This window comes from Musca domestica, unplaced genomic scaffold (genome assembly GCF_030504385.1).
Source record: "Musca domestica strain aabys unplaced genomic scaffold, Musca_domestica.polishedcontigs.V.1.1 5, whole genome shotgun sequence".
NCBI classification, from domain to species: domain Eukaryota; kingdom Metazoa; phylum Arthropoda; class Insecta; order Diptera; family Muscidae; genus Musca; species Musca domestica.
Window position 1 is genome coordinate 1,378,514 of NW_026712346.1, and position 25,401 is coordinate 1,403,914.

At 39.4% G+C, this 25,401-nt stretch overlaps 2 protein-coding genes across 4 annotated transcripts in view; one reads left to right on the forward strand and one right to left on the reverse strand.

Annotated features, from left to right (window-relative positions):
- The window catches only part of LOC101890066 (E3 ubiquitin-protein ligase MIB2-like), a 305,563-nt gene that overhangs the window by 269,994 nt on the left and 10,168 nt on the right, over window positions 1–25,401 (reverse strand). The window lies entirely within an intron of this gene.
- LOC131805076 (uncharacterized) lies at window positions 7,438–11,296 on the forward strand. Its single transcript, XM_059128315.1, has one exon. It carries the CDS (start codon window positions 8,136–8,138, stop codon window positions 11,169–11,171), a length of 3,036 nt encoding a protein of 1,011 aa, XP_058984298.1. The 5' UTR covers window positions 7,438–8,135; the 3' UTR covers window positions 11,172–11,296.

Consider the following 25,401-nt stretch of genomic DNA (forward strand, 5'->3'; position numbering starts at 1 on the left):
ATTTCAACTCTCAAGCAATAGAGTGGGGCTCAGGAGTAACAAACTCAAGGGGCAGACGAATATTAGACATGATGGCCAGATTAGGTCTTGTGGTCGCAAATGTGGGATGTTCCCCAACATTTAGACGACCGGGCTGCAATGGTACCATACCTGATATCACACTGGTATCGGAAAATTTGGCGAGCAAAATTATTAATTGGAAAGTCCTCGAGATTTATACGGCAAGTGATCACCAATATATCTCCTATACCGTTCAAGCAACCAGAGAAGCCACCACACAAAAGGCACGAGAAGGTACTCGAAAATGGAATGCAAAAAGGTTAGATAGATCCGCTCTAATAGCAGAAATAGACAGGCAAAGTGAAACATTATCATTAGAGGGTACTGCAACTGAAGTGGTGGGCAGAACCATGCATGTAATAACCAAAGGGTGCAACAAGTCTATGCCGAAGCTAAAAACCCTGGGTGCTGGTAAACTGCCAGTATATTGGTGGAATAGCCAAGTCGACGAATTAAGAAGGATTTGCCTCAGCCGAAGAAGGAAGTTTACAAGAGCTAAACGTAGAGGCCCTGCAAACATAGAACATGCTCAGTACAAGGAAGCAAAAAAGGCACTTCAAACTGCGATTAGAGATAGCAAAAGAAGCAAATGGGAAGAACTAAGGGAGGACATTAACAGAGATCCGTTTGGACTCGGATACAAATTAGTCATGAAGAAACTGGGAGCTCAAGCCCCAGTATATGGACTGAATGAAGAACAAATGGCAAACATTGTAAATAATCTGTTCCCATCACACGAAATAAGGACAGACGAACCTATTTCTGAACCCATAGATGCTCCCATATCTTTTACACTAGAAGAACTGCAAGCGGCTGCTAAAAAATTAAAAAACAATAAGGCCCCAGGGCCAGATGGTGTTCCGGCGGAAGTCCTTAAGGAGATAGCTGATGCACGACCACACTCATTACTGAGAATGTACAACCACTGCTTAGCAGAGGGAATCTTCCCAGCGCCTTGGAAGGAGCAGCAACTTGTGCTCATTAGCAAAGGCAAAGGAGATCCAACAGCACCGTCATCGTACAGACCACTGTGCATGCTAAGTACTGCTGGAAAATTGTTTGAGAGACTGTTAAAGAAAAGGATAGAAGATGCTGTAAACTTAGAAGGAGGATTGTCTGAGAGGCAACATGGGTTCAGAAGTGGAAAGTCAACAATCGGTGCAATTAAGGAAGTAGTGGATGTGTTTTCCGCTGCTCAGCAACGAAATAACTACAGCAGGCCGGTAGTACTATTAGCCACACTTGATGTGAAAAACGCTTTCAATAGCCTGAGGTGGACAGACGTTATACACGCTATGGAATCTAATTTTAAGATCCCTAAGTATCTCATGATAGTAATAAAAAGCTACCTAAGTGGAAGAGTGCTTAAATACAGCACACGCGATGGAAACAGAGAGGTGCAGATAACATCAGGAGCTGCGCAGGGTTCCATCCTAGGCCCCGACCTATGGAACATCAGCTATGATGGAATATTAAATTTAGATATGCCTGAGAACACCTTTTTAGTAGGATATGCAGATGATATTGCTGCCGTCATCCAGGCCAGAACCACAGACGATGCCCAACGTAAGCTGAAACAAGTCATGATCCGGGTCAGAGCATGGCTGATATCGCATGGATTAGAGCTAGCCATGCAGAAAACAGAGCTGGTATTATTGACCAGGCAACATATTCCAGCAGAAATCGACATGCATGTGAACAGCATTACCTTTCGGACGCAAAAAGCCATAACGTACCTCGGTATAAGGCTCGACAACAAACTTACGTTTTCGTCGCAGCTAAGTCATGCAGCTGAGAAGGCTACTACTATCACGATGCAGCTAAGTAGGTTAATGGCAAATATTGGAGGGCCCCTATCCTGTAAGAGGAGGCTACTGTTGGAGGCATGTAACAGCATTCTACTGTACGGATGCGAAATCTGGGCTGGGAGCATGCTCAATAAGCAGAGGGCACAGAAACTGCTAAAGGTTCAAAGAACAGCGGCGCTGAGAGTGGCATCTGCATACCGCACAGTCTCAGGACCAGCGATACAAGTCATAGCGGGTTTGGTCCCTATTGATTTAATAGCAGAAGAACGGCGAAAATTATTCGAGGTAAAGCGTCGCCAACATGAAGTCGCAGAACTTGCCCAAATAAAAGAGGAAACTTTCGAAAACTGGCAGACACGCTGGCATCTAGAGACATACGGAAGATGGACAGCGAGGGTTATTCCAGACATTAAAGCATGGACAAAACGAAAGCACGGCAATGTAAATTATTACATAACACAGATGCTCTCCGGACATGGATATTTCCGTAAATATCTGTTTAAGCACGGAAAGAGTGAATCCCCTTTTTGTTTGTATGAAGAAGACACTTTAGACGACGCAGAACACACATTCTTCTCATGCCGTCGGTGGGTAAACCTACGCTCACAACTAGAACTGCAAATAGGCGAAATTACAACGACGAATATAGCTGTGAAAATGCTAGAATCGGAAGAGATCTGGAATGCTGTATCGAAATACTGCGAGCAGCTACTAAAAATGAAAAAGAGGGACTTAGACAACCCTCTAAGACCTCAAAACGAATAGCGGAGCTTGGACGCAAGCTAGAAGAAGAAGAAGGCCTTAGAAGCCCGGGAGCCACCTCGAAGTAATACGTAAGTGGTGCCGAGGTGGTAGTAACTCCCAGAGGTCGGCAGGTGGGTTTTTTAGTCGGTACCAAGATATTATTATATATTATTATTATATTATTATTATTATTATTATCTTATTATTATTATATTATTATTATATTATGATATTATTATATTATTATTATTTATTATTATATTATTATTATTATTCTTATTATTATTATATTATTATTATTATTATTATTATTATTATTATATTATATATTATTATTATTATATTATTATTATTATTATTATTATTATTATTATTATATTATTATTTATTATATTATATTATTATTATTATTATTATTATTATATTATTATTATTATTATTATTATTATTATTATTATTATTATTATTATTATTATTATTATATTATTATTATTATTATTATTATTATTATTATTATTATATATATTATTATTATTATTATTATTATATTATTATTATTATTATTATTATTATTATTATTATTATTATTATTATTATTATTATTATTATTATTATTATTATTATTATTATTATATTATTATTATTATTATTATTATTATTATTATTATTATTATTATTATTATTATTATTATTATTATTATTATTATATTATTATTATTATTATTATTATTATTATTATTATTATTATTATTATTATTATTATTATTATTATATTATTTATTATTATTATTATTATTATTATTATTATTATTATTATTATTATTATTATTATTATTATTATTATTATTATTATTATTATTATTATTATTATTATTATTATTATTATTATTATTATTATTATTATTATTATTATTATTATTATTATTATATTATTATTATTATTATTATTATATTATTATTATTATTATTATTATTATTATTATTATTATTATTATTATTATTATTATTATTATTATTATTATTATTATTATTATTATTATTATTATTATTATTATTATATTATTATTATTATTATTATTATTATTATTATTATTATTATTATTATTATTATTATTATTATTATTATTATTATTATTATTATTATTATTATTATTATTATTATTATTATTATTATATTATTATTATTATTATTTATTATTATTATTATTATTATTATTATTATTATTATTATTATTATTATTATTATTATTATTATTATTATTATTATTATTATTATTATTATTATTATTATTTTATTATCATTATTATGAAAAGTTTACTGACGACATATATTCTAAGTTAAGTAGGCTTATGTCTGAATGCAAGTAGTTTATAATTTACTAGTTGAACCCGGTGCGCTTCGCTACCCCTTTTGATATTATATGCATTTAAAGTTTTATATACGAATATTTGTTTAAAAAAAATCAAAAATGTAAAAAACGTTATTATTGTAATATTTTAATGCGTAATCAAACAAATAGCTTGGTCTACCAGCGCGTGAACAGCTGGCCATGATAAAAGCAGGAACATGCCAAATTTAGCCCGCATACACGGACAGTTTGTCCTTCGGGTTTATTAATTTCATAGCAAATGCCTAGCGTGCAGGAAACCGCAATCTTTTTAAGTTGAGTGGCATTTCTGTTGCAATTAACGAATTCAACGTAGCAACATACTTCCCAGTAATAACTGTATCCTCAATTACATTGTTTTGCAGTTTTTTACTGTTAGCCCAATACCATAATCCAATCTTAACCGATCATCATATCCCAATCTGAACCGATTCCGTCACACCTTCCATATTTCATTGAAATTGGAGGTACATACACTGTTTGGTGAGTCAGATATGTGAAATCGACCGAGAATATATATGGGAGCTATACTCAAACCTCAGCTGATTTCAATATAATTTGGCAAATTTATTTTTGTTTCAAATTCTGTTACGCATTCCAAATTTGGAGACTGTAAATGTAGTAAAGTCCATAAATTACAAACAAACATACAAATATTTTGCTCTTTTATAGATATAGATTCTTCACTACTAAAACATTTCAAGGAAAAAGATGCAAATCAAGGAGACGGTAAATGAAGATGTCTAGGAAGAGATGTGATATAAATTCACACTTCTTCCATGTCTAATGTAGAAAAACTTCCTTTACAACAGTGAGGAATTTTACTAGGGTTTGTGCAGGGGACCTCTTATCATCGGCACATCATTAAAGACCCAAATCTATTGGAATGAGATCTAAAAACTGTACTAAAAAGTACATGAATCCAACCGTCTCTAGTGGCATGAAATCTACCGAACCAATAATGCTCAAGATTCAAGCATTATACCAATATTGTTTTAGAAATATTAAAATAAAAGTTGCTCTATAATGGTAGAGAATGTGACCGACGAAGGGAGACAGAAGAAAATTATAATCAAAACTCAGAATAGAGCGCATAGAAACTAAGCCGAAAATAGAAAGCAAATTCTAGAAAATTATTAATTCCCTTCCATGACCTGAAATATAAGAATTTTGCTCAAAATCTGCAAAATTTGCAAGGAGAACAAGTACGTGCGCATCCGAACGTTCCAAAACTTCAAACAACTCCTATATATGTACATTTATATTTTCTCTGCAGACAAGTTTCGAGTGTTAACCGCCATGGACAAGTTCACAAAGTTTTGAATAGGCAAAATGGTGAATGGCAAAAGTATCGAAGATACTAGAAAACTTTAAGAGATATAATTGTCTACTTTGGTGTACCTAAATAAATCGTATTTGACAAAGAGCGGTCTATTAATTCCCAGTGTATTAAGTTCATGTTGGAAAATGAACTTGGACTTGAAATCTTCACCGCACCACGGTATTCTATTCCACGTTGTCAGAAATTATGAGATGCAGTAAGTGTGAATAACCAGATTATTCTTTTGAAGAACTGCTTGAAGTTAGTGTCAAATATATAATCACACAATTCACTCGTCTCAAAATTATTGAAGGAAAAAGTAAGAAATGATTTGGCGTATCACAATAAGATACGGAAATTAGCCAAAAAAAAACAAAGGTCAGAAAAACTTTATCAAACAAAACAAGATGTCAGGAACAAAGTTATCCAAGCGATTCAAAAAGGAAATAATAAAAGGAAAGAGGAACTCAACTCATTTTTTTTATAAAAGCCGCATTAGAAACTAATACAAATTCATTCGTCTTCAGGTTCTACTTACAGGTTGCCTAGGCCCTATGGAAATCCTAGACTATAAACCTGAGATCGTCCTTATCGAGAATGGAATAGGGAAAATACAAACTGGCATTTTCAGAATATTACATGTGATTGATATTAAAGAATGTTACGATACGCTCAGAACGATCAAAAATGAAGTGGCGAGGAAAATCGCTGATTCGCCCCTTCCCTTTCTACATGCACACGTGTTTATTTTTCCAGTAGGCAGGTTAAGTTCGTAAATGGGCCATGTAGGTCCACGTTTTCATATAGCTCCCATATAACGGTACCACCCGATATTCGGTATTTTGATGATTTTAGCGACATTATATACCGGATTTGTTTCAAAATTGGTATTTGATGTTCGTTATGGGAACTACAGTCTGTGACAGAAAATTGTCTGTGCGGGTCCAGGTCTTCGTATAGGCCCCATATATCATATATATGTTCGGTTTTGACGATTTTAGGTACAATACCCACCGAAATTCTTTGAGATGTGGTATTTGAAGTTCATAATGAATGCTACAACCTGTGACAGAATATTGTCTATGCTGGTCCAGGTCTTCGCACAGCTCCAATTTAACGGCACCTCCTTATATACGATACTAGCTGGCCCGGTCCGCGTTGCCGGCCCCTACTTTTAGTTTTTAATGCATATTTTTTAAGGCATTATAGAACACTGATCTGAATGATTTCAAAATAGTCAAAGATAATTGGTCTTTTACACCCATTACCTTAAGATAGGAATTAATTTATTTTTGTCATTTAAATTGTGTGTTGGAAAACCCATAAAGTCCATATTTTTCTTCATAGTATAATTCAATAACGATCCAAAAAATAATATTCGTAATTTTTTCATGTTATACCAAAACGTGATCATTTTTTGCGAGGATGGTTTCTTCTCAAATTACCAACTTTTGCTAAAATGCGTATGAGTAAAATATGGTTAAAATGTAAACTATACTTGAAAAAGGAGTGTACCCTTATCCGGGGGTCATATATCGTGACCTGCAAAAGCGATTTAAGATATCTGGAAAATTTTTTTTTTCCTAAATGTCCAATTCGCTCTACCATTTTGCTCCAATGAATTGCATTTTGAGTTCTCATTGGGCGGATTATTGTAATATGAAAGAAATAGGTTCACATATAAGGGTTATACCAAAGCATGGTCCTATTCTTATAATTATTTGAAAAAATGTGTTGTTCTTCTTAAAATCTCAAATTACCAACATTTGATATACATCTGATATATATTTTGAACAACTGATTATTCATGAAACCCCTAGGAAAAATTTAAAACTCTATGGTAACTTTTGCGAAGTATAGAGCAAAATATTTGAGGCCCTTTGTGTTTGGTTAAACTATATAAAATGGACCCTAAAAACGTTTGATCCCCCCTTTTTGGGATTGTTATGTACCAACCAAACTGACTACTGATGATAGCGCATAGTCACCGTATAACGTTTCATGGGAGTTAAGGTTACTTTTAAGGTTTCGGAAGAATTTTCCGAGGAAATGTATCCTTTTCTTTCCAAATTTTCAATTTGCTCCACTATTTTATATAGTTCGCATATAACAGTTGTCAACTATCAAAATGAGTTTATGAGTCAGTCGTCGTTGAGCATTGACCGAGAGCGGACGCATCTAAGGAGCGTAGAGCATATTACATTTTAAACTTTGTATTTATTCCCAGAATTACTTTTATTTTTAAATAAAAACCATCTTGACAGAATCAGAAGTGGGATAAGAACAGAAATCTACAAGGAATTTCATCATTTTGGATAAGAATTGCAGAAAAATACTCAAAGAGCTGAGAAACTAAGGCGTCAAAGTGATGTAGTAGTGAAGAGCTCAATGCAAAGCAACAACGACGACCAAAGGAGAAACCACGCAAAGGCACCTAAACTCAAAAGTTCGAGTGAGTTTAGTGAGAGTGTGTAACGTGCTCAAAGAGAGCAAAGGAGAAACCACGCAAAGGCACCTAAACTCAAAAGTTCGAGTGAGTTTAGTGAGAGTGTGTAACGTGCTCAAAGAGAGCAAAGGAGAAAGCATCAATCAAAGGAGAATGTACAAAGGTATACTCAAAAGTGTGAGTGAGTAGGACAACGATAGTACATCAAGGAGATTGAAAGCAAGACATAAAGAGGGGAACCCCGAAGAAGAAGTTTAAAAAGGGAAAAGTTAACGTATATTTTTAGGGCGTGCGGCTTCTAAAAAAAAAGGAATAGTTCTAGATTTGCTGAAGTAACGAATTAAAAAGGAAAATTCACAAGGAAAAGTATGAAGGTGAAAATAAGTTCGTTAAAGGTTGCGGAGCTAGACAAATTATTACTGGCAAGAAGCTTACCACGAACAGGAAATAAGTCCGAGAAAATTGCTAGACTCATGGCTTGCAATGGAAATGACGAAGTGGAAGTTGAAGATTCAGAGTCACAGGAGGATTTCCATGGATTTGATGAAGCTGAGACGGGTGATGATTCTCTAACAAGTCAAATGCGAGAGCTAAAGGATATAATGTTGACTCTAGCAAGAAGTGTGCAACAGTTAACAACACTTTCAACAGAAAGGGCTATTACGTCAAATGCAGGGTTAAATTCAAGGGATACAGAACAGCAAGTTCCAGCTGAAGTAATATCAAGACAATCTGGTTCCGGAACATCTGGTTGTTTAAAGGATTACATAGTAATGATACCAGACTTCGATCCAATTAAAGGAAATGTTACATCAGTCCAATTCATTGACAAGGTTGAAACGTTGCAAAGGCTTCATGGATGGTCAGATGAAACAACTTTGTTTGCAGTTCATCATAAAATGAGTGGTGTTGCTAAAATGTGGATAGATGCTTTACCAGTGGTTGAAACATGGAAAGAGTTCAGACAACAATTTTTAAAGGATTTCCCAAGTCGAGTAAGTGTTGCTGACATTCATCGTGAACTTATAGCTAGGAAACGAAACTCGAATGAGTCTTTGGTGGAATATTATTACGCAATGTTGGCCATAGGGAAAAGAGGAAGCGTAGATGAGGCATCAATACTGTCGTACATCATAAATGGTCTCAATGATAGCAGCTTAACAAGAACACTTTTAGCTATGAACCCGCAGACATGTAGTGAATTATTAAGGTCGTTGGAGAATTTGACCATACAAACGTATGCAAGGAAGCAAACAAAGAATGACGAGGATGACAAAACCGCAAGTGTCTCAGGTGGAGCGCCAACCAAGGGAGTAAAATGTTTCAATTGTAACAGGTTTGGGCATATCTCAACTAGTTGCCCACAACCATTGAAGAAGCCGAAGTGTAGTAAATGTGCAAAGATTGGTCACGATGCATCGCAATGCAAAGGTAAAGGTACAACTGTGGCAGCAATGACAGAAGCGTCTAAGGACTACTGCCCACCGGTTATGAAAGATGTCACGGTCAATGGTAAGACATATGAAGGTTTTGTGGACACTGGAAGCGACTTTACCTTAATGCGGAAAGCTGTAGTTCCAGAGGGTTGCGATATGGAAGTAACGTCAAAAAGAATGAAAGGTTTTGGTGGATCTATTGTTGAAGTGGTGGAAATGTTTGAGGCTAACGTTGTCATCGACGAGGAGAGTTTAATGACTACCATTTATGTAGTGCCGAATGACTTGATGCGATATGACGTTCTCTTAGGAAGAGACGTATTGTGTAAGAAGCAAACAAAACTTACAATTGAGCATGGTGTCTTGAAAGTAAAGTCAACAATGCCAAGTACATTTAATGTCGGAGAAAGTCTGGATGAGCATCAAAAGGAAAAATTAGACCAAATACTGTCGTCATTCAAGGACTGTTTTGCTGAAACCCTTGAAGACCTTGGAAGGTGTAAAAATACACAAATGGAAATAAGTTTATCTACGGACAAGCCTGTAGTTGGTAAAAGATACCAAGTTCCATTTTCTCAAAGACAAATTCTGTCAGACATAATTGACAAGTTGCTTCGATGTTGTATTATTCGCCCAAGTGATTCGCCCTATGCAGCATCAGTATTGTTGGTCAAAAAGGCGAACGGTGAAAGTCGTATGTGTACGGATTATCGAGCATTAAATGAAGTCACCATCAAAAAGCAGTACTCGATGCCAGTGGTTGAAGAACAACTTTCGTTGTTATCTGGAAATAAGTATTTTACAACGTTAGACATGACATCAGGATATTACCAGATACACGTCAAGGAAGAATCCAAGAAATTCACGGCGTTTATAACACCAGACGGTCTATATGAATATAATGTAATGCCTTTCGGATTAACAAATGCACCGATGGTCTTCCAGGAAATGATAACCCAAATAATACGTAAGTTGAAACATCGGAGAAACATCATAAGTTATGTGGATGAGGTGATAATCCCGAGCTTGACGATTAGTGAAGGACTCCAAGTACTAGAAGAGTTCCTAACCGCCATAAGAGAAGAGGGGTTGACGCTAAGGCCAACTAAATGTTCGTTCCTTCAGGAAAGTGTAAGTTTCCTAGGTCATACAGTGAGTGCTAATGGTATACGCCCTGGAGAAGTTATGTCGATTTTCGGACAGCCACGAAGAATTGTATCGGATAAGGGAACGGCGTTCACGTCTAAAGAATTCCAACAGTTTGTGGAATACAACGGAATACAACATGTACAAACAGCAGTCCGAACACCAAGAGCCAATGGCCAAGCCGAGCGGATCAACCAGACAGTTTTGAATGCGTTGAAATGTCTAGTAGGTGATACAAAAGAATGGGACACTGAGACAACGACGATACAGTGGAGTATTAACTCGCAGCTGAATGCGACTACAAAGTTCAGTCCAAATGACTTAATATTCAACTTTAGTCTCAGAGATGTCAGTTACAATAGAATTATCCAGGCGGTTGGTGATGAAGAAAGAGAGAATTTCGATGTTAGGGTAATTCAACAGCAGGCTGTTGCTAACATCCAGAAACAAAAGGAAAAATGGAAAGCAAGATTTGACAGCCGTCATTCCAAGCCAACTCAGTACAAGGAAGGCGATTTGGTGGTGATAGACACGGTACCGCAGCCTACAGGAGAATCGCATAAGTTGGATGCGCGGTATAAAGGACCATACATCGTCACGAAAATTATCGGAAACGATCGTTATCTGGTAGAGGATCTGCCGGATTTAAGTTTGAAGCAAAGGAAATATTGCGGTGTTATGTCGACCGATCATATGAAGCCCTGGTGCTATGGTGATCCAAGTCTCGAAATCGAAGATAAAGATGAGTCTGATGATGGTTCGCCCAGGAGGGACGAAGAGTCAGGAGAGGCCGAATTGTCAACTATCAAAATGAGTTTATGAGTCAGTCGTCGTTGAGCATTGACCGAGAGCGGACGCATCTAAGGAGCGTAGAGCATATTACATTTTAAACTTTGTATTTATTCCCAGAATTACTTTTATTTTTAAATAAAAACCATCTTGACACAGTGCTCTTCATATTCGGTATTTCACTGGTTGCAGTCCCAATGAATTTTGCATTTTAAGTTCTCATTGGATGGATTATTTCCATATCTAGTCAATTTCCATTGATTTTTTTTTCGATTTTTCCCGATTTGAGAATTTTTGCCATGAGATCTCTTTTATCGTGTTTTTTAGCGATTTTGAAAAAGTAATTATCTTTTAACATTGGTCTAACCGCGATAAGTTATTTCGATATCATTTGACTGACTTCCATGCAACCCGCCATCAATTTCAGTTCTCAAGAAATCAAGTCAATTAAATAAATTGGTATTAATATTCGAATTAAAAAAAAAAAATATAAAAAAAACACTACAAATGTACATTAGAAAAAAGTAAGTCAAAATGAAAAAAAATCATGCAAAATAAAACATTACTATTGTACATTTCAAAAGTCAAAATGAAAATTTTAATATATCACATTTTTACACGATTTTTTTGAATATTATCCTTTTCGGAAAAGAGACAATTCCGAATTTGTATGAATCGTTAAAATCGGATCAGCGGATCTTGAGTTATAAGCGTAGTAACTAACACAACTTACATTTATATATATAGATTTTGATGATTTTAGCTACATTATTCACCGTTTATTTCAAGTTTCGAATTTGAATATGGTAATGGCTTATGGCAAACAATGCCTATGTATGTCCACGTCGTATAGACCCCAATATAACGGCTATATTCGGTATTTTTAAAATTTTAACAGAATTTTTTAAGGATTTTATTTTTTAAAAATTTCCAAATTCGTTGCAAATGGTGGAGGGTATTAAAAGTTCGGCCCGGCCGAACTTACTGCTTTTTAACTTGTTAAAAAAAAAAAAAAAAAAAAAACATTTCGGTATCGCACAATTATTTATTTGGCGCAGTCGGTAGGATCTTTTATAAAAACTAAAAGATTCAGTAATACGAACCTTTTAAACAAAAAAGGAGGAAAAGGACAATAAATTATAGAAAAAGTGGAATAAACACTTAGAAATCAAGTGAATCGCCACTAGTAAGTTATAAAAAAATAAAAGTTGAGACAAGCGTGAAGTGAACAGTTAAAAAATAAAATCCAGTGCATCGCCACAAGAAACTGTGAAGCGAAAACTTAGAAAATCGAGTGAACCACCACAAAACACAAACTTTTAAAAACTATTTTCAACAAACAAAGACGGCAACAAGCCTTTGATTCAAGAAGAATTGATGAACAACCGGAATTGGTAGAAGAGCTAGCCAGACGGGAGTAGCAACTAGAATATATGAGACAAGCATATTTACCGCTTAGAAATTGTGTATATACTAGCCACAAGGAAACCCTCAGGAATACAATAAATAATCTACCAATATTCACCGGGACTGGCGAAGCATCAATAAACTAATTTTTCAGAAGCATCGAATATTTGTTGTCAACCATCCACAACGAAAACACTACAAAGGAACAGTGAGGACGATATTATACAGAACTATGCAAGGGCAAGCAAAAAACGCTATAATCAACATACCGGACCCAGATAATTGGCAGCTGATTAAGGAAACCATTGAGCCACATCAACTTTATAGGAAAGTGGGCAATCTCAAAGTGAATAATGTAGGTGAACTTATGATAGAAATTCAAGACAATAAATTTAAAAAAAAAGAACTGACTGTATATTATCCCGACGGCCATTACATAGAACTTAGCAACATGGACTGTATCGTAGTGAATACGGTAAAGGAAATGAAACAACGGGTTTTACTACACACAATATATTATTATTTATTCATTTCATACCAAAATACTAAAACCTCCAAGGCCAATGACTAGTATTAATAACGTAATTATGCTCCAAGTAGAAATTAATAACTTAAAACTAATTATAACTGAGTCAATATATTTGGCTCCCCAGCCATAACTGCACAAAAAAAATTAAAAAAATATTAATATTAATAACAAATAAAGGGCGTGATAGCAACAAAACAACAAGCCTTAAATAAGTGTACATACATATCTCAAAAGTAAAAGTACTAAAAACATTTACTGTTTTTAGCAAACAAACTAATAATATACATTAGATAAAATGGAGATTGGAATTATGAAGGTGGCCTATACATTTTAAACGGAAAGCATTATTAGTCGGTGAAAATATTCTCAGTTCAGTAGGCAAATAATCCCATACACGGGCAACTCGTATTACAAACGATCTCTTAAAAGTAGAATTGTATATTCTAGGTATAAATATCTGAATACTTCTCGAGGACATAGCAAAACTAAACATATTCCTTAATAAAGTAGGTACACCTGTTTTCACAATTTCATAAAAAGTGCATAACACCATATAATTAACAAACCGTTCGAAGTTAATTCCTAAGAAAATATCCATATAGTCGGATATCTTTTCTGGCAACCCCGTTGTGTGAAAGTTTATAATTTTACCTGTGCTCATTTTTTTAATTTGCGGTTATTTTAAGATAATTGTGCTTAAATATAAATTAATCTCCTGATAAGTATACATATTTCATAAAGTACTTATTGGTGTTTAAGTGTTTTGTGTTACTTGCAAAATAATCTTCTTGTAAATATTTCCATTTCCATTTTGAACTAGCTTTTGTTATTTTGTTTTTCTATCCTTTTTGTTTTACTCTTTAGTGTATTTCATAAACAGAATTGTCATCGTGCAATTTTAAGAAAATTACGCGGCATTGATTGTTAAGTCTATAGAATAAAATATTTTATTGCTGATTAATAATTTTTTGTTTCTTTACTGCTTTATAATTAATTATTTTAACATATCTAAAATGTTCTGCTCGTATGATAATTGTACCAATCCGATATTCCACAGACTCCGATAAAGCAATTGAGTGTTGGTTGTACCTCAAACGGTAACATGCTATTTGCGTAGGAATTCATGCAAAAATAGCTGATGCACTCAATTTAGAATATAACGAACTAAGGTATTGTATAAAATGTCGTCATATAAGTGTAGAATTTTATAATTTCGCAAGGGATATTTCTTCTGAAATAAGTGTAAGAGTTTCTCGTTTTAATTCAATTTTTGAAAAATTTCCTATATTGGATGAGTTACTGTCTTCTCCACTTGAACCGAACCACTGAACCGAAGCGTAGACGGCATTCTATGGAGTCGTGGCTTCAAATGTTCTAAACGGTTCAGTCAGTGTACCCCCGCCGGTTTCTACTAATTGCGATATGGAAACTTTTGGGGTGAATTCGTATGCTGCTGTTGTGTCCGAAGTGTGTATACTAAACCCAACTGCCGTAGCAAATGTTGTCGCAGGTCTTACTAATCCTTCCTGTGCAGCGAATATATCTTCTCCAACTCTAAGGAGTGGTAAAACTTTAAGAGTTTCTTCCAATCCTACGAGCGAAGCGAGTTCATCGACTCCCTCTCTTAGGAGAAAGGAAACCAGACCAACTTCCGCAAGGGCACCCTTACGGCAACTACTTCAGCACAGACATCGCAATCTGGCCAGCAACAGGTGATACAGAAATCCATATAGTGAATATTGGAAAACACAGCAGAGAGTGATGAGAGAGGGAACAAAACAACTCTCATCCCATACATCTCATGCATACAATTTTAATTTAAAGAGATGTTCTTAACTTAACGGTTGTTTGCTGTTGGCTCTGAGAATAACACTAAGAGTGAGTTGAGAGTATTCGACATGAAAACAAAAAATTCGATGGCTACAGTTTGAAAGCCATAGCCTAAAACAAATTTCAAAGAAAAGAGTTTTTGCAAATTGTGTCCTATTTACGGGGGAATGTCAGTGATTTGAAAACAAACAATTAGTACGCAATTGTTGAGCCAAAGCAAAGGACTTGAAAGGGAATTACAATATCCAAAATTAAGTAAAGTTTTGAGAAAAGTCTGGCAACTCTTGTCGTGTATAGTTGTGTTTTATTTGTGTCAAAATAGCGATTAAATAATTTTACATATATTATTATTTATTGTTCTTTTTGTGCAGTGAAATACTAACAGTTCTTATTAATATAATCGAAATTATACGTGCATTGTGAAGTACAGAGTTTAAATATGTTTTTGCACCTTCTCATCTTTTTGTTTTACTTTTGCTGTTTACGTCTTGTAACGCCCAAAAGTCATGCTTTCGTTTTTGGGGTACATTATTATTGTTCCCTAGTAGAAAGAAGTATACTTAAAATACAACATTGGAACCCCTGGTGGCAAATGGCGGAACTACGCAAAACTGTCAGATTGGGATCAGCTGCTGTCATGAGAAAACAACAATCGTTGTCCAGCCAAAAAGGTATAAAAGGAGACGCATTTCACCCAATCGGGATCAGTCTTCTGTTGATGGCTGGTAAGTCAAGTGTGATTGGGAGGAAGAAAAGGCGCGCAACCTCGGTTGAATTGAGTCTTAGTAAGCCAAACAATAAGCCTTGACTATTTGTGGTGACTGGACTGGACTGAACGCAGGGTCAAGTGAGGGTTGTAGCAATACTCCCTATTCTTCGGGCTGCGTTGACGGCGACTGAACGCAGGGTCAAGTGAGGGTTGTAGCAATACTCCCTATTCTTCGGGCTGCGTTGACGGCGACTGAACGCAGGGTCAAGTGAGGGTTGTAGCAATACTCCCTATTCTTCGGGCTGCGTTGACGGCGACTGAACGCAGGGTCAAGTGAGGGTTGTAGCAATACTCCCTATTCTTCGGGCTGCGTTGACGGCGACTGAACGCAGGGTCAAGTGAGGGTTGTAGCAATACTCCCTATTCTTCGGGCTGCGTTGACGGCGACTGAACGCAGGGTCAAGTGAGGGTTGTAGCAATACTCCCTATTCTTCGGGCTGCGTTGACGGCGACTGAACGCAGGGTCAAGTGAGGGTTGTAGCAATACTCCCTATTCTTCGGGCTGCGTTGACGGCGACTGAACGCAGGGTCAAGTGAGGGTTGTAGCAATACTCCCTATTCTTCGGGCTGCGTTGACGGCGACTGAACGCAGGGTCAAGTGAGGGTTGTAGCAATACTCCCTATTCTTCGGGCTGCGTTGACGGCGACTGAACGCAGGGTCGAGTGAGGGCTGTAGCAATACTCCCTATTCTTCGGGCTGCGTTGACGGCGACTGACGTACTCATCGGGCTGCTGCTGTGCCAAAGCTGCCGCCACCCGATTCGTCGTGCGCGTATTCATCGGGCCGCCGCTGTGCCAAGCTGCCGCCACTACTACTCGCCGCTGACGTATTCATCGGGCCGCCGCTGTGCCAAAGCCGCCGCCACCCTATTCGCCGCTCGCCTATTCATCGGGCCGCCGCTGTGCCAAAGCCGCCGCCACCCTATTCGCCGCTCGCCTATTCATCGGGCCGCCGCTGTGCCAAAGCCGCCGCCACCCTATTCGTCGCTCGCCTATTCATCGGGCCGCCGCTGTGCCAAGCTGCCGCCACTACTACTCGCCGCTGACGTATTCATCGGGCCGCCGCTGTGCCAAAGCCGCCGCCACCCTATTCGTCGCTCGCCTATTCATCGGGCCGCCGCTGTGCCAAGCTGCCGCCACTACTACTCGCCGCTGACGTATTCATCGGGCCGCCACTGTGCCAAAGCCGCCGCCACCCTATTCGTCGCTCGCCTATTCATCGGGCCGCCGCTGTGCCAAGCTGCCGCCACTACTACTCGCCGCTGACGTATTCATCGGGCCGCCGCTGTGCCACAGCCGCCGCCACCCTATTCGTCGCTCGCCTATTCATCGGGCCGCCGCTGTGCCAAGCTGCCGCCACTACTACTCGCCGCTGACGTATTCATCGGGCCGCCGCTGTGCCAAAGCCGCCGCCACCCTATTCGTCGCTCGCCTATTCATCGGGCCGCCGCTGTGCCAAGCTGCCGCCACTCTATTCGTCGCTCGCCTATTCATCGGGCCGCCGCTGTGCCAAGCTGCCACCACTGCTACCCGTTTATTAACATTTCGACTGAACTTTGTGATTTAGTGTTCTTCGTAAAAAGTTCTGAACGTGATTTTATTGTGTTTAGTGTAGTGTTTAGTGTTATTTAAGGAAATAAATTTATAACGTTTTAAGAAAATATTTTTGCTTCGCTCTCTCTCTCTTTATGTCCTAACAAATAAATTTTTGTGACGACTCTGGCCCCCGCTGAACCTACCCCAGCTTCAAAGTGAAAACACGTCGTCACAATGGCGCCCGAGCAGGGACCATAAAAGAGAGAAAGAATAAATAAATGAGTGAACAATAATTAGACAAATACAGATGAAAACCCAGTGAAAAAAAAAAACAGTTAAAAAAAAAAAAAAAAAAAAAAAATGTCAAACGAAAAGACAATGTTGAAGGTCTCCTGGGCCTATATGCTAAAGCAAGAAGACTTGGTAACATATCTTACTGAATTCAATCTTGATCCAGTTGGAAAAGTGGACGATCTCCGAAAAAGATGGGCTAAATTTCTCCACAACGACCATGAAGCCGATGTATACAGACGGCTTATAGAGTTGCAGAACAAACATGAAAGTACCAGTCCGACCAAATCGCCGACATTGCGAGCCGTCACAAAACAACCCCTTATAACCGTAACACCGTGTGGAGCAGAAGCAATAGTATTATCCCCAATAAAAACAGAGTACGCCCTTCCCCACATTTCCGCGGAAAGGTCACATGGAGAGTCAAGCACAGGGGTAACAAACGATCAAAAAGTACAGAAGATGTCGCCAACAAACCCCGAATATGGATTTCAAAAAGATTCTCCGCCCAAGCCATCCAATAATTCGTCGTTACTCGTAATTCTCGACCAAATCCGAAAATGGAATATTACTTTTGAAAATGGAATGGACCCTATTGGATTCGTAGAACGTGTAGAAGAAATGGCTGAAATGTACATCGTGGAATTGAATCAAATAATTAAAGTAATGCCAGAGTTGTTACGAGGTAAAGCTTTAATCTGGCTAAGGAACAACAACCGACACTGGACTACCTGGAACGAATTTAAGAGTGATTTTCTGAAATTCTTTTTGCCACCGAGATACTTTGAGAAATTGGAGGATGAAATTAGGAGAAGGATCCAGCGTAATAAGGAGCCGTTTAAGGAATATGTACTCTCTATACAGCATCTTATGCAGCACACCAATATGACCGAAGAACAAAAATTGGAACGAATTTTTAGAAACGCGCATTCGGATTATCAATGGTACATTCGCCGTAAAGACTTTACCACACTTTCGGAATTGATCTCCTTGGCAGACGAACTCGAAAGCATACCAAATAATTCTCGGTCAGAACAGCCTCGAAATCAACAAAACTATAATCGACGTGCGGACAACTCTAGAAATAACCTGTATTGCACCAATCAAGGTGACCAAGTGCTAAACGAAAGCTCATCCAATCCAGAAACGCAGCAGGATGAACCCCCGGCAAAGAAGAGTAACCAGAATATTACATCATTGCAATGTGAAGAATATCGCCTTACTGCAACTGTCTTAATAGAGGGGAAAGCTATTAAAGCAACTGTCGACACTGGTGCCACTAGCTGTTTTATAAAAAGAGAATTTGCGGAAAAAATCAAGAAAAGGTTTACTTATTCACGGCATGAGGCAAATGTTATCCTCGCAGACGGCACCACGGTGAACATCACAAGATCAACAGTGTTACCTGTTACATTTGGAAACCAAAGCTCAGATGTTACATTTCTCATCATGCCGCAATTCAAGGAAAACATCATATTGGGATTGGAATTTCTAAAACAGTTCCACACGACCATTCACTGCGCCGGTATAAGTGTCAAATTAAGTAAGCCAACCACATCAACGGAGCATTGTACCGTGGCTATAGGAGAGGAAACCCCATCAAAAGAGGTAATAGATACAATGACAGCTACGAATAATGTATCCCCCAGACCTAAATTCTTAAACGATGAATTGAGTAAAACGCAATGTGAGATCGTTGAAAATTTTCTGGCACAGGAACTCCCTAAGTTCCAACAATTAAATGGCCTATCGTCAATAGCTGAACATAAGATTGTAATGACCGACGATCGACCCATTAAATTAAGATATGCTCCGCGAAATCCTGCAATGCAAGCCGTGATTAATGCCGAAGTGAGAAAGCTCGAAGAACGAGGATGTATAGAGCCGTCTACAAGCCCATACTGTTTCCCCATCACATTAGTCAGAAAGAAAAATGGGAATTGGAGAACTTGTATGGATTTTCGCCAATTGAATAAACGTTCTGTTCCAGATGCCTACCCTTTACCCCGCATCGACACAATACTGAATCGACTACGGGATGCCAAATACGTGAGTAGCCTGGACCTTAAAGACGGATATTGGCAAATACCGATGGCGAAGGAGAGCAGAAAATACACGGCCTTTGCGGTAGCTGGTAAAGGTCTATATCAGTGGAAAGTGATGCCTTTCGGTTTGCATTCAGCACCGGCAACCTTCCAACGGGCATTAGATAGTGTGATTGGGCCTGAAATGGACCCCCACGCTTTTGCATACCTTGACGATATCATCGTCATTGGAAAAACGTTTGAGGAACACTTGCGGAACTTGAGAGAAGTGTTCAGAAGATTGCGATCAGCTAACCTGAGAATAAACATTGAGAAATGCGAATTTTTCAGAAAAGAAACGAAGTATTTAGGCCATGTTGTGAGTAGCGAGGGAATAAAGACGGATCCAGATAAAGTTGCCGCAATAGTGGAAATGAAACCTCCAACATCGGTAAAGGAGGTACGAAGATTTCTTGGAGTAGCATCTTGGTACCGAAGATTTGTCCCACAGTTTGCAACAATTTCACAACCATTGACTAGTCTTCTTAAAAAGGGAAAACATTGGAAATGGGGTCCCGAACAACAAGAAGCATTCTCAGACCTAAAAGCAAAGTTAACTGAAGCCCCCGTTCTGGCTTGTCCGGATTTCACAAAGACGTTCATATTGCAAACTGATGCCAGCAACTATGGCCTTGGAGCAGTTCTAACACAGGAGTTAGATAACGTGGAACGTGTCATAGCCTACGCCAGCAGACATTTAAAACAGGCTGAAAAGAACTACTCAGCGACTGAAAAGGAATGTCTAGCCATACTGTGGGGCATCAGACACATGAGACCCTATTTAGAGGGTTACCAGTTTATAGTTATTACCGATCATTTGGCCCTAAAATGGTTAAATTCTATTGAAAGCCCTACAGGTCGACTCGCACGTTGGGCTCTCGAGCTACAGCAATATAATTTTTTGATCAGATACCGCAGAGGAAAACAGAACGTTGTGGCGGATGCGCTTTCGAGAACACCTTTGGAAACGTTAGACCTAGCCACAGTAAACTATGACACCAGTCCGTGCCCATGGCTAGAAAAGTTGAAGGAAACCATAACCAAGAATCCGAAGAAGTATCCAGACTATACAATCATTGAGGGAAATGTTTATCGACATCTTCCCAAGCAAATAAACGATGAAGATTGCACACCATGGAAGCTGTGTGTGCCCACCGGATCAAGGATTCAGGTCCTTAGAGAAAATCATGACAGTGTCACCGGAGGTCATTTGGGAGTGCGAAAGACTAGCAACAAGGTGGCGAACCGATATTTTTGGCCTGGTATGTTCCAGGACATCAAACGTTATGTCCAGCAGTGCGAATGTTGCCAAAAATATAAAGTCAGCCAACAGAAACCAGCAGGGGAAATGTTGATAAGAATCCCGGAGGAACCATGGGCCACTATTTGTGCGGACTTCGTAGGACCCCTACCGCGATCTAAGCACGGTAACTCAATGCTACTCGTTATTATGGATAGATTCTCAAAATGGACGGAGTTGGTTCCATTGCGGAAGGCTACGACAGAGGGATTAATAAAGGCATGCAGAGAAAGAATTATTTCTAGATATGGGGTTCCAAAAATATTGATAACCGATAACGGAACCCAATTCACTAGCAACCAATTCGAAAAATTCCTAGCAGAAATGGGTATAAAGCATCAACTTACGGCTCCTTACACCCCGCAAGAGAACCCTACTGAAAGGACAAATCGGACAGTGAAAACAATGATAGCACAAGTTTCGAAACAACATAATACATGGGACGATATGCTGCCCGAAATAATGTTAGCCATAAACACTAGTGCATCAGAATCCACTGGATATTCGCCGGCATACCTGACACAAGGAAGAGAACCGCGACTGCCCCAGGCATTATATGATCAGCTCACAACAGGAACTGGTGCTAGAATAGTCTTACCAGAAGACCGGGCCCAGGAGTTGAAAGAAATATTTAAGATAGTGCGTCGAAACTTGGCAAAAGCATCTCAAAACCAGCGGAGACAGTACAACCTTAGACGACGAGTTTGGAAACCAAAGATTGGGGAGCAAGTTCTAGTTCGTCTACATCCTCAGTCGAAGGCCGTCGAAAATTTCGCCGCCAAACTAGCGCCCAAATACGGAGGGCCGTTTGTCGTACAAAAATTCCAATCTCCAGTAATCGTTGTAGTCCGAGGAAAAGACAACATCACCCGCGTCGCACACTTAAGTGAAATTAAGCCTTTTTATGAAGAACAAAATTAAATTGTAGACATAGAAGTAGAATGTTGATTGTAGTTCCACTTACGTTTATGTGATGCCATTTCATTATAATTTCTTACTTTATTTTTAGACATTAAATTGACAATACCCAAACTAATCAGTGTCCTAATATAAGCCCATACTTCAAAGACCATCGCAATTCTCAAAATTTCAACATCACGATGGAGCAAGATAGCCCCAACACGAAAAAAATTCAAACGGGCGAAGGAGAATAATAGCACACCAAGTACAATCAAATTGCCAGTCACTGAAATCCCAACTGAGTCAACGCCATCGTCCTCGACAGACAATCCCGTGAACAATAACACATTTCTCGAACTGCCAAATTATCCCGAAAACCTACAAAGCCGTATCGAGAAGTTTAAAAACAATTGGAAAAAGGGACACAAACTGAAGCGAATTGTTAAACAAGATGGCAAGCAGTACCGCATAATAATATCAGCAGACGGGGTAGTGAAGGTATCTCTCCGAACTTCTGCAATTGGTCTCTAACATACCTTCCTATTCGACCGAGATATAGTCGAACCAAAGTGCCCATGTCGGAGAAATAAAAGGTTACATAACACCCTAGGGCTTCCTGGCTATTGAAACCCAATAGCAATAGAGAAAGCAAATCAAGGAATCAAAAATCAGAGGGAGGAAGAGATGCCATGTAACGCCCAAAAGTCATGCTTTCGTTTTTGGGGTACATTATTATTGTTCCCTAGTAGAAAGAAGTATACTTAAAATACAACATTGGAACCCCTGGTGGCAAATGGCGGAACTACGCAAAACTGTCAGATTGGGATCAGCTGCTGTCATGAGAAAACAACAATCGTTGTCCAGCCAAAAAGGTATAAAAGGAGACGCATTTCACCCAATCGGGATCAGTCTTCTGTTGATGGCTGGTAAGTCAAGTGTGATTGGGAGGAAGAAAAGGCGCGCAACCTCGGTTGAATTGAGTCTTAGTAAGCCAAACAATAAGCCTTGACTATTTGTGGTGACTGGACTGGACTGAACGCAGGGTCAAGTGAGGGTTGTAGCAATACTCCCTATTCTTCGGGCTGCGTTGACGGCGACTGAACGCAGGGTCAAGTGAGGGTTGTAGCAATACTCCCTATTCTTCGGGCTGCGTTGACGGCGACTGAACGCAGGGTCAAGTGAGGGTTGTAGCAATACTCCCTATTCTTCGGGCTGCGTTGACGGCGACTGAACGCAGGGTCAAGTGAGGGTTGTAGCAATACTCCCTATTCTTCGGGCTGCGTTGACGGCGACTGAACGCAGGGTCAAGTGAGGGTTGTAGCAATACTCCCTATTCTTCGGGCTGCGTTGACGGCGACTGAACGCAGGGTCAAGTGAGGGTTGTAGCAATACTCCCTATTCTTCGGGCTGCGTTGACGGCGACTGAACGCAGGGTCAAGTGAGGGTTGTAGCAATACTCCCTATTCTTCGGGCTGCGTTGACGGCGACTGAACGCAGGGTCAAGTGAGGGTTGTAGCAATACTCCCTATTCTTCGGGCTGCGTTGACGGCGACTGAACGCAGGGTCAAGTGAGGGTTGTAGCAATACTCCCTATTCTTCGGGCTGCGTTGACGGCGACTGAACGCAGGGTCGAGTGAGGGCTGTAGCAATACTCCCTATTCTTCGGGCTGCGTTGACGGCGACTGACGTACTCATCGGGCTGCTGCTGTGCCAAAGCTGCCGCCACCCGATTCGTCGTGCGCGTATTCATCGGGCCGCCGCTGTGCCAAGCTGCCGCCACTACTACTCGCCGCTGACGTATTCATCGGGCCGCCGCTGTGCCAAAGCCGCCGCCACCCTATTCGCCGCTCGCCTATTCATCGGGCCGCCGCTGTGCCAAAGCCGCCGCCACCCTATTCGCCGCTCGCCTATTCATCGGGCCGCCGCTGTGCCAAAGCCGCCGCCACCCTATTCGTCGCTCGCCTATTCATCGGGCCGCCGCTGTGCCAAGCTGCCGCCACTACTACTCGCCGCTGACGTATTCATCGGGCCGCCGCTGTGCCAAAGCCGCCGCCACCCTATTCGTCGCTCGCCTATTCATCGGGCCGCCGCTGTGCCAAGCTGCCGCCACTACTACTCGCCGCTGACGTATTCATCGGGCCGCCACTGTGCCAAAGCCGCCGCCACCCTATTCGTCGCTCGCCTATTCATCGGGCCGCCGCTGTGCCAAGCTGCCGCCACTACTACTCGCCGCTGACGTATTCATCGGGCCGCCGCTGTGCCACAGCCGCCGCCACCCTATTCGTCGCTCGCCTATTCATCGGGCCGCCGCTGTGCCAAGCTGCCGCCACTACTACTCGCCGCTGACGTATTCATCGGGCCGCCGCTGTGCCAAAGCCGCCGCCACCCTATTCGTCGCTCGCCTATTCATCGGGCCGCCGCTGTGCCAAGCTGCCGCCACTCTATTCGTCGCTCGCCTATTCATCGGGCCGCCGCTGTGCCAAGCTGCCACCACTGCTACCCGTTTATTAACATTTCGACTGAACTTTGTGATTTAGTGTTCTTCGTAAAAAGTTCTGAACGTGATTTTATTGTGTTTAGTGTAGTGTTTAGTGTTATTTAAGGAAATAAATTTATAACGTTTTAAGAAAATATTTTTGCTTCGCTCTCTCTCTCTTTATGTCCTAACAAATAAATTTTTGTGACGACTCTGGCCCCCGCTGAACCTACCCCAGCTTCAAAGTGAAAACACGTCGTCACAGTCTATTTCGTTTCTTTCCCCTTTGTGATTTGTTCTTGTTTTTTTTTCCCAATTCCAAATTCTAATATTAACATTTACAATCTAAAGCATACTTTGAGGCATTAAAATAATTTTTTGAAGTTTTGCACAATGGCCTGTTTATACAAATTTGTAAAATTACTAATGAAAATGAACCCTTTATTACTTGTTGGCTATGTGAAAATCATGGCCAATTTAAATGTGTGGGTTTTACTGGTAGACAATTTGATGTAATAACCAATAGAAAAAATTGGACTTCGCTGGGCGTGCATAAATTGTAGGTCCTTGGAGGTTGACTTTTACCGTCTATTTAAGGAGTCTAAAGTCGAAATTGCAAATATGAAGAAAGATTTTGAATCTGTTTACTCTCGCTTAAACTACATTGAAAACATGTGTAATAAATTTCAGTACCCTAATGGTTCCCCAAAAAAAATCTTCAGCTTTTATGTCTGGTAATAACTTAATATCGCTAAATTCACCAGTTGTTGCCCCGCTACAAAATTATACTGAAAATGTATCTTCAGACAACCATCTGGCGCCTCCGTTGCAATTTTCGTCATCCAGCAGGTCATCACCTGCTGTTTCCAATACAAGTGAAAGTCGGAGTACGCAGATCGAAACCTTATCTTCCGAAGCTCCATCTAATGTCCAGTAAAAGTCACATCATTTGCATAGTGATTATACGTCAAATCCTACAACACATCCACCAATGGAATGTGATTCTCTTCCTTATAATAGTCTAATTGTAGTTTCTCCTAGAAAAAGCGTATTTATATCTAGATTGCATCCTAGGACTACAATAAATAATATAAGTAATTATGTTAAATCAAAAATATATAATCTTGAAGAAAGTGATTTT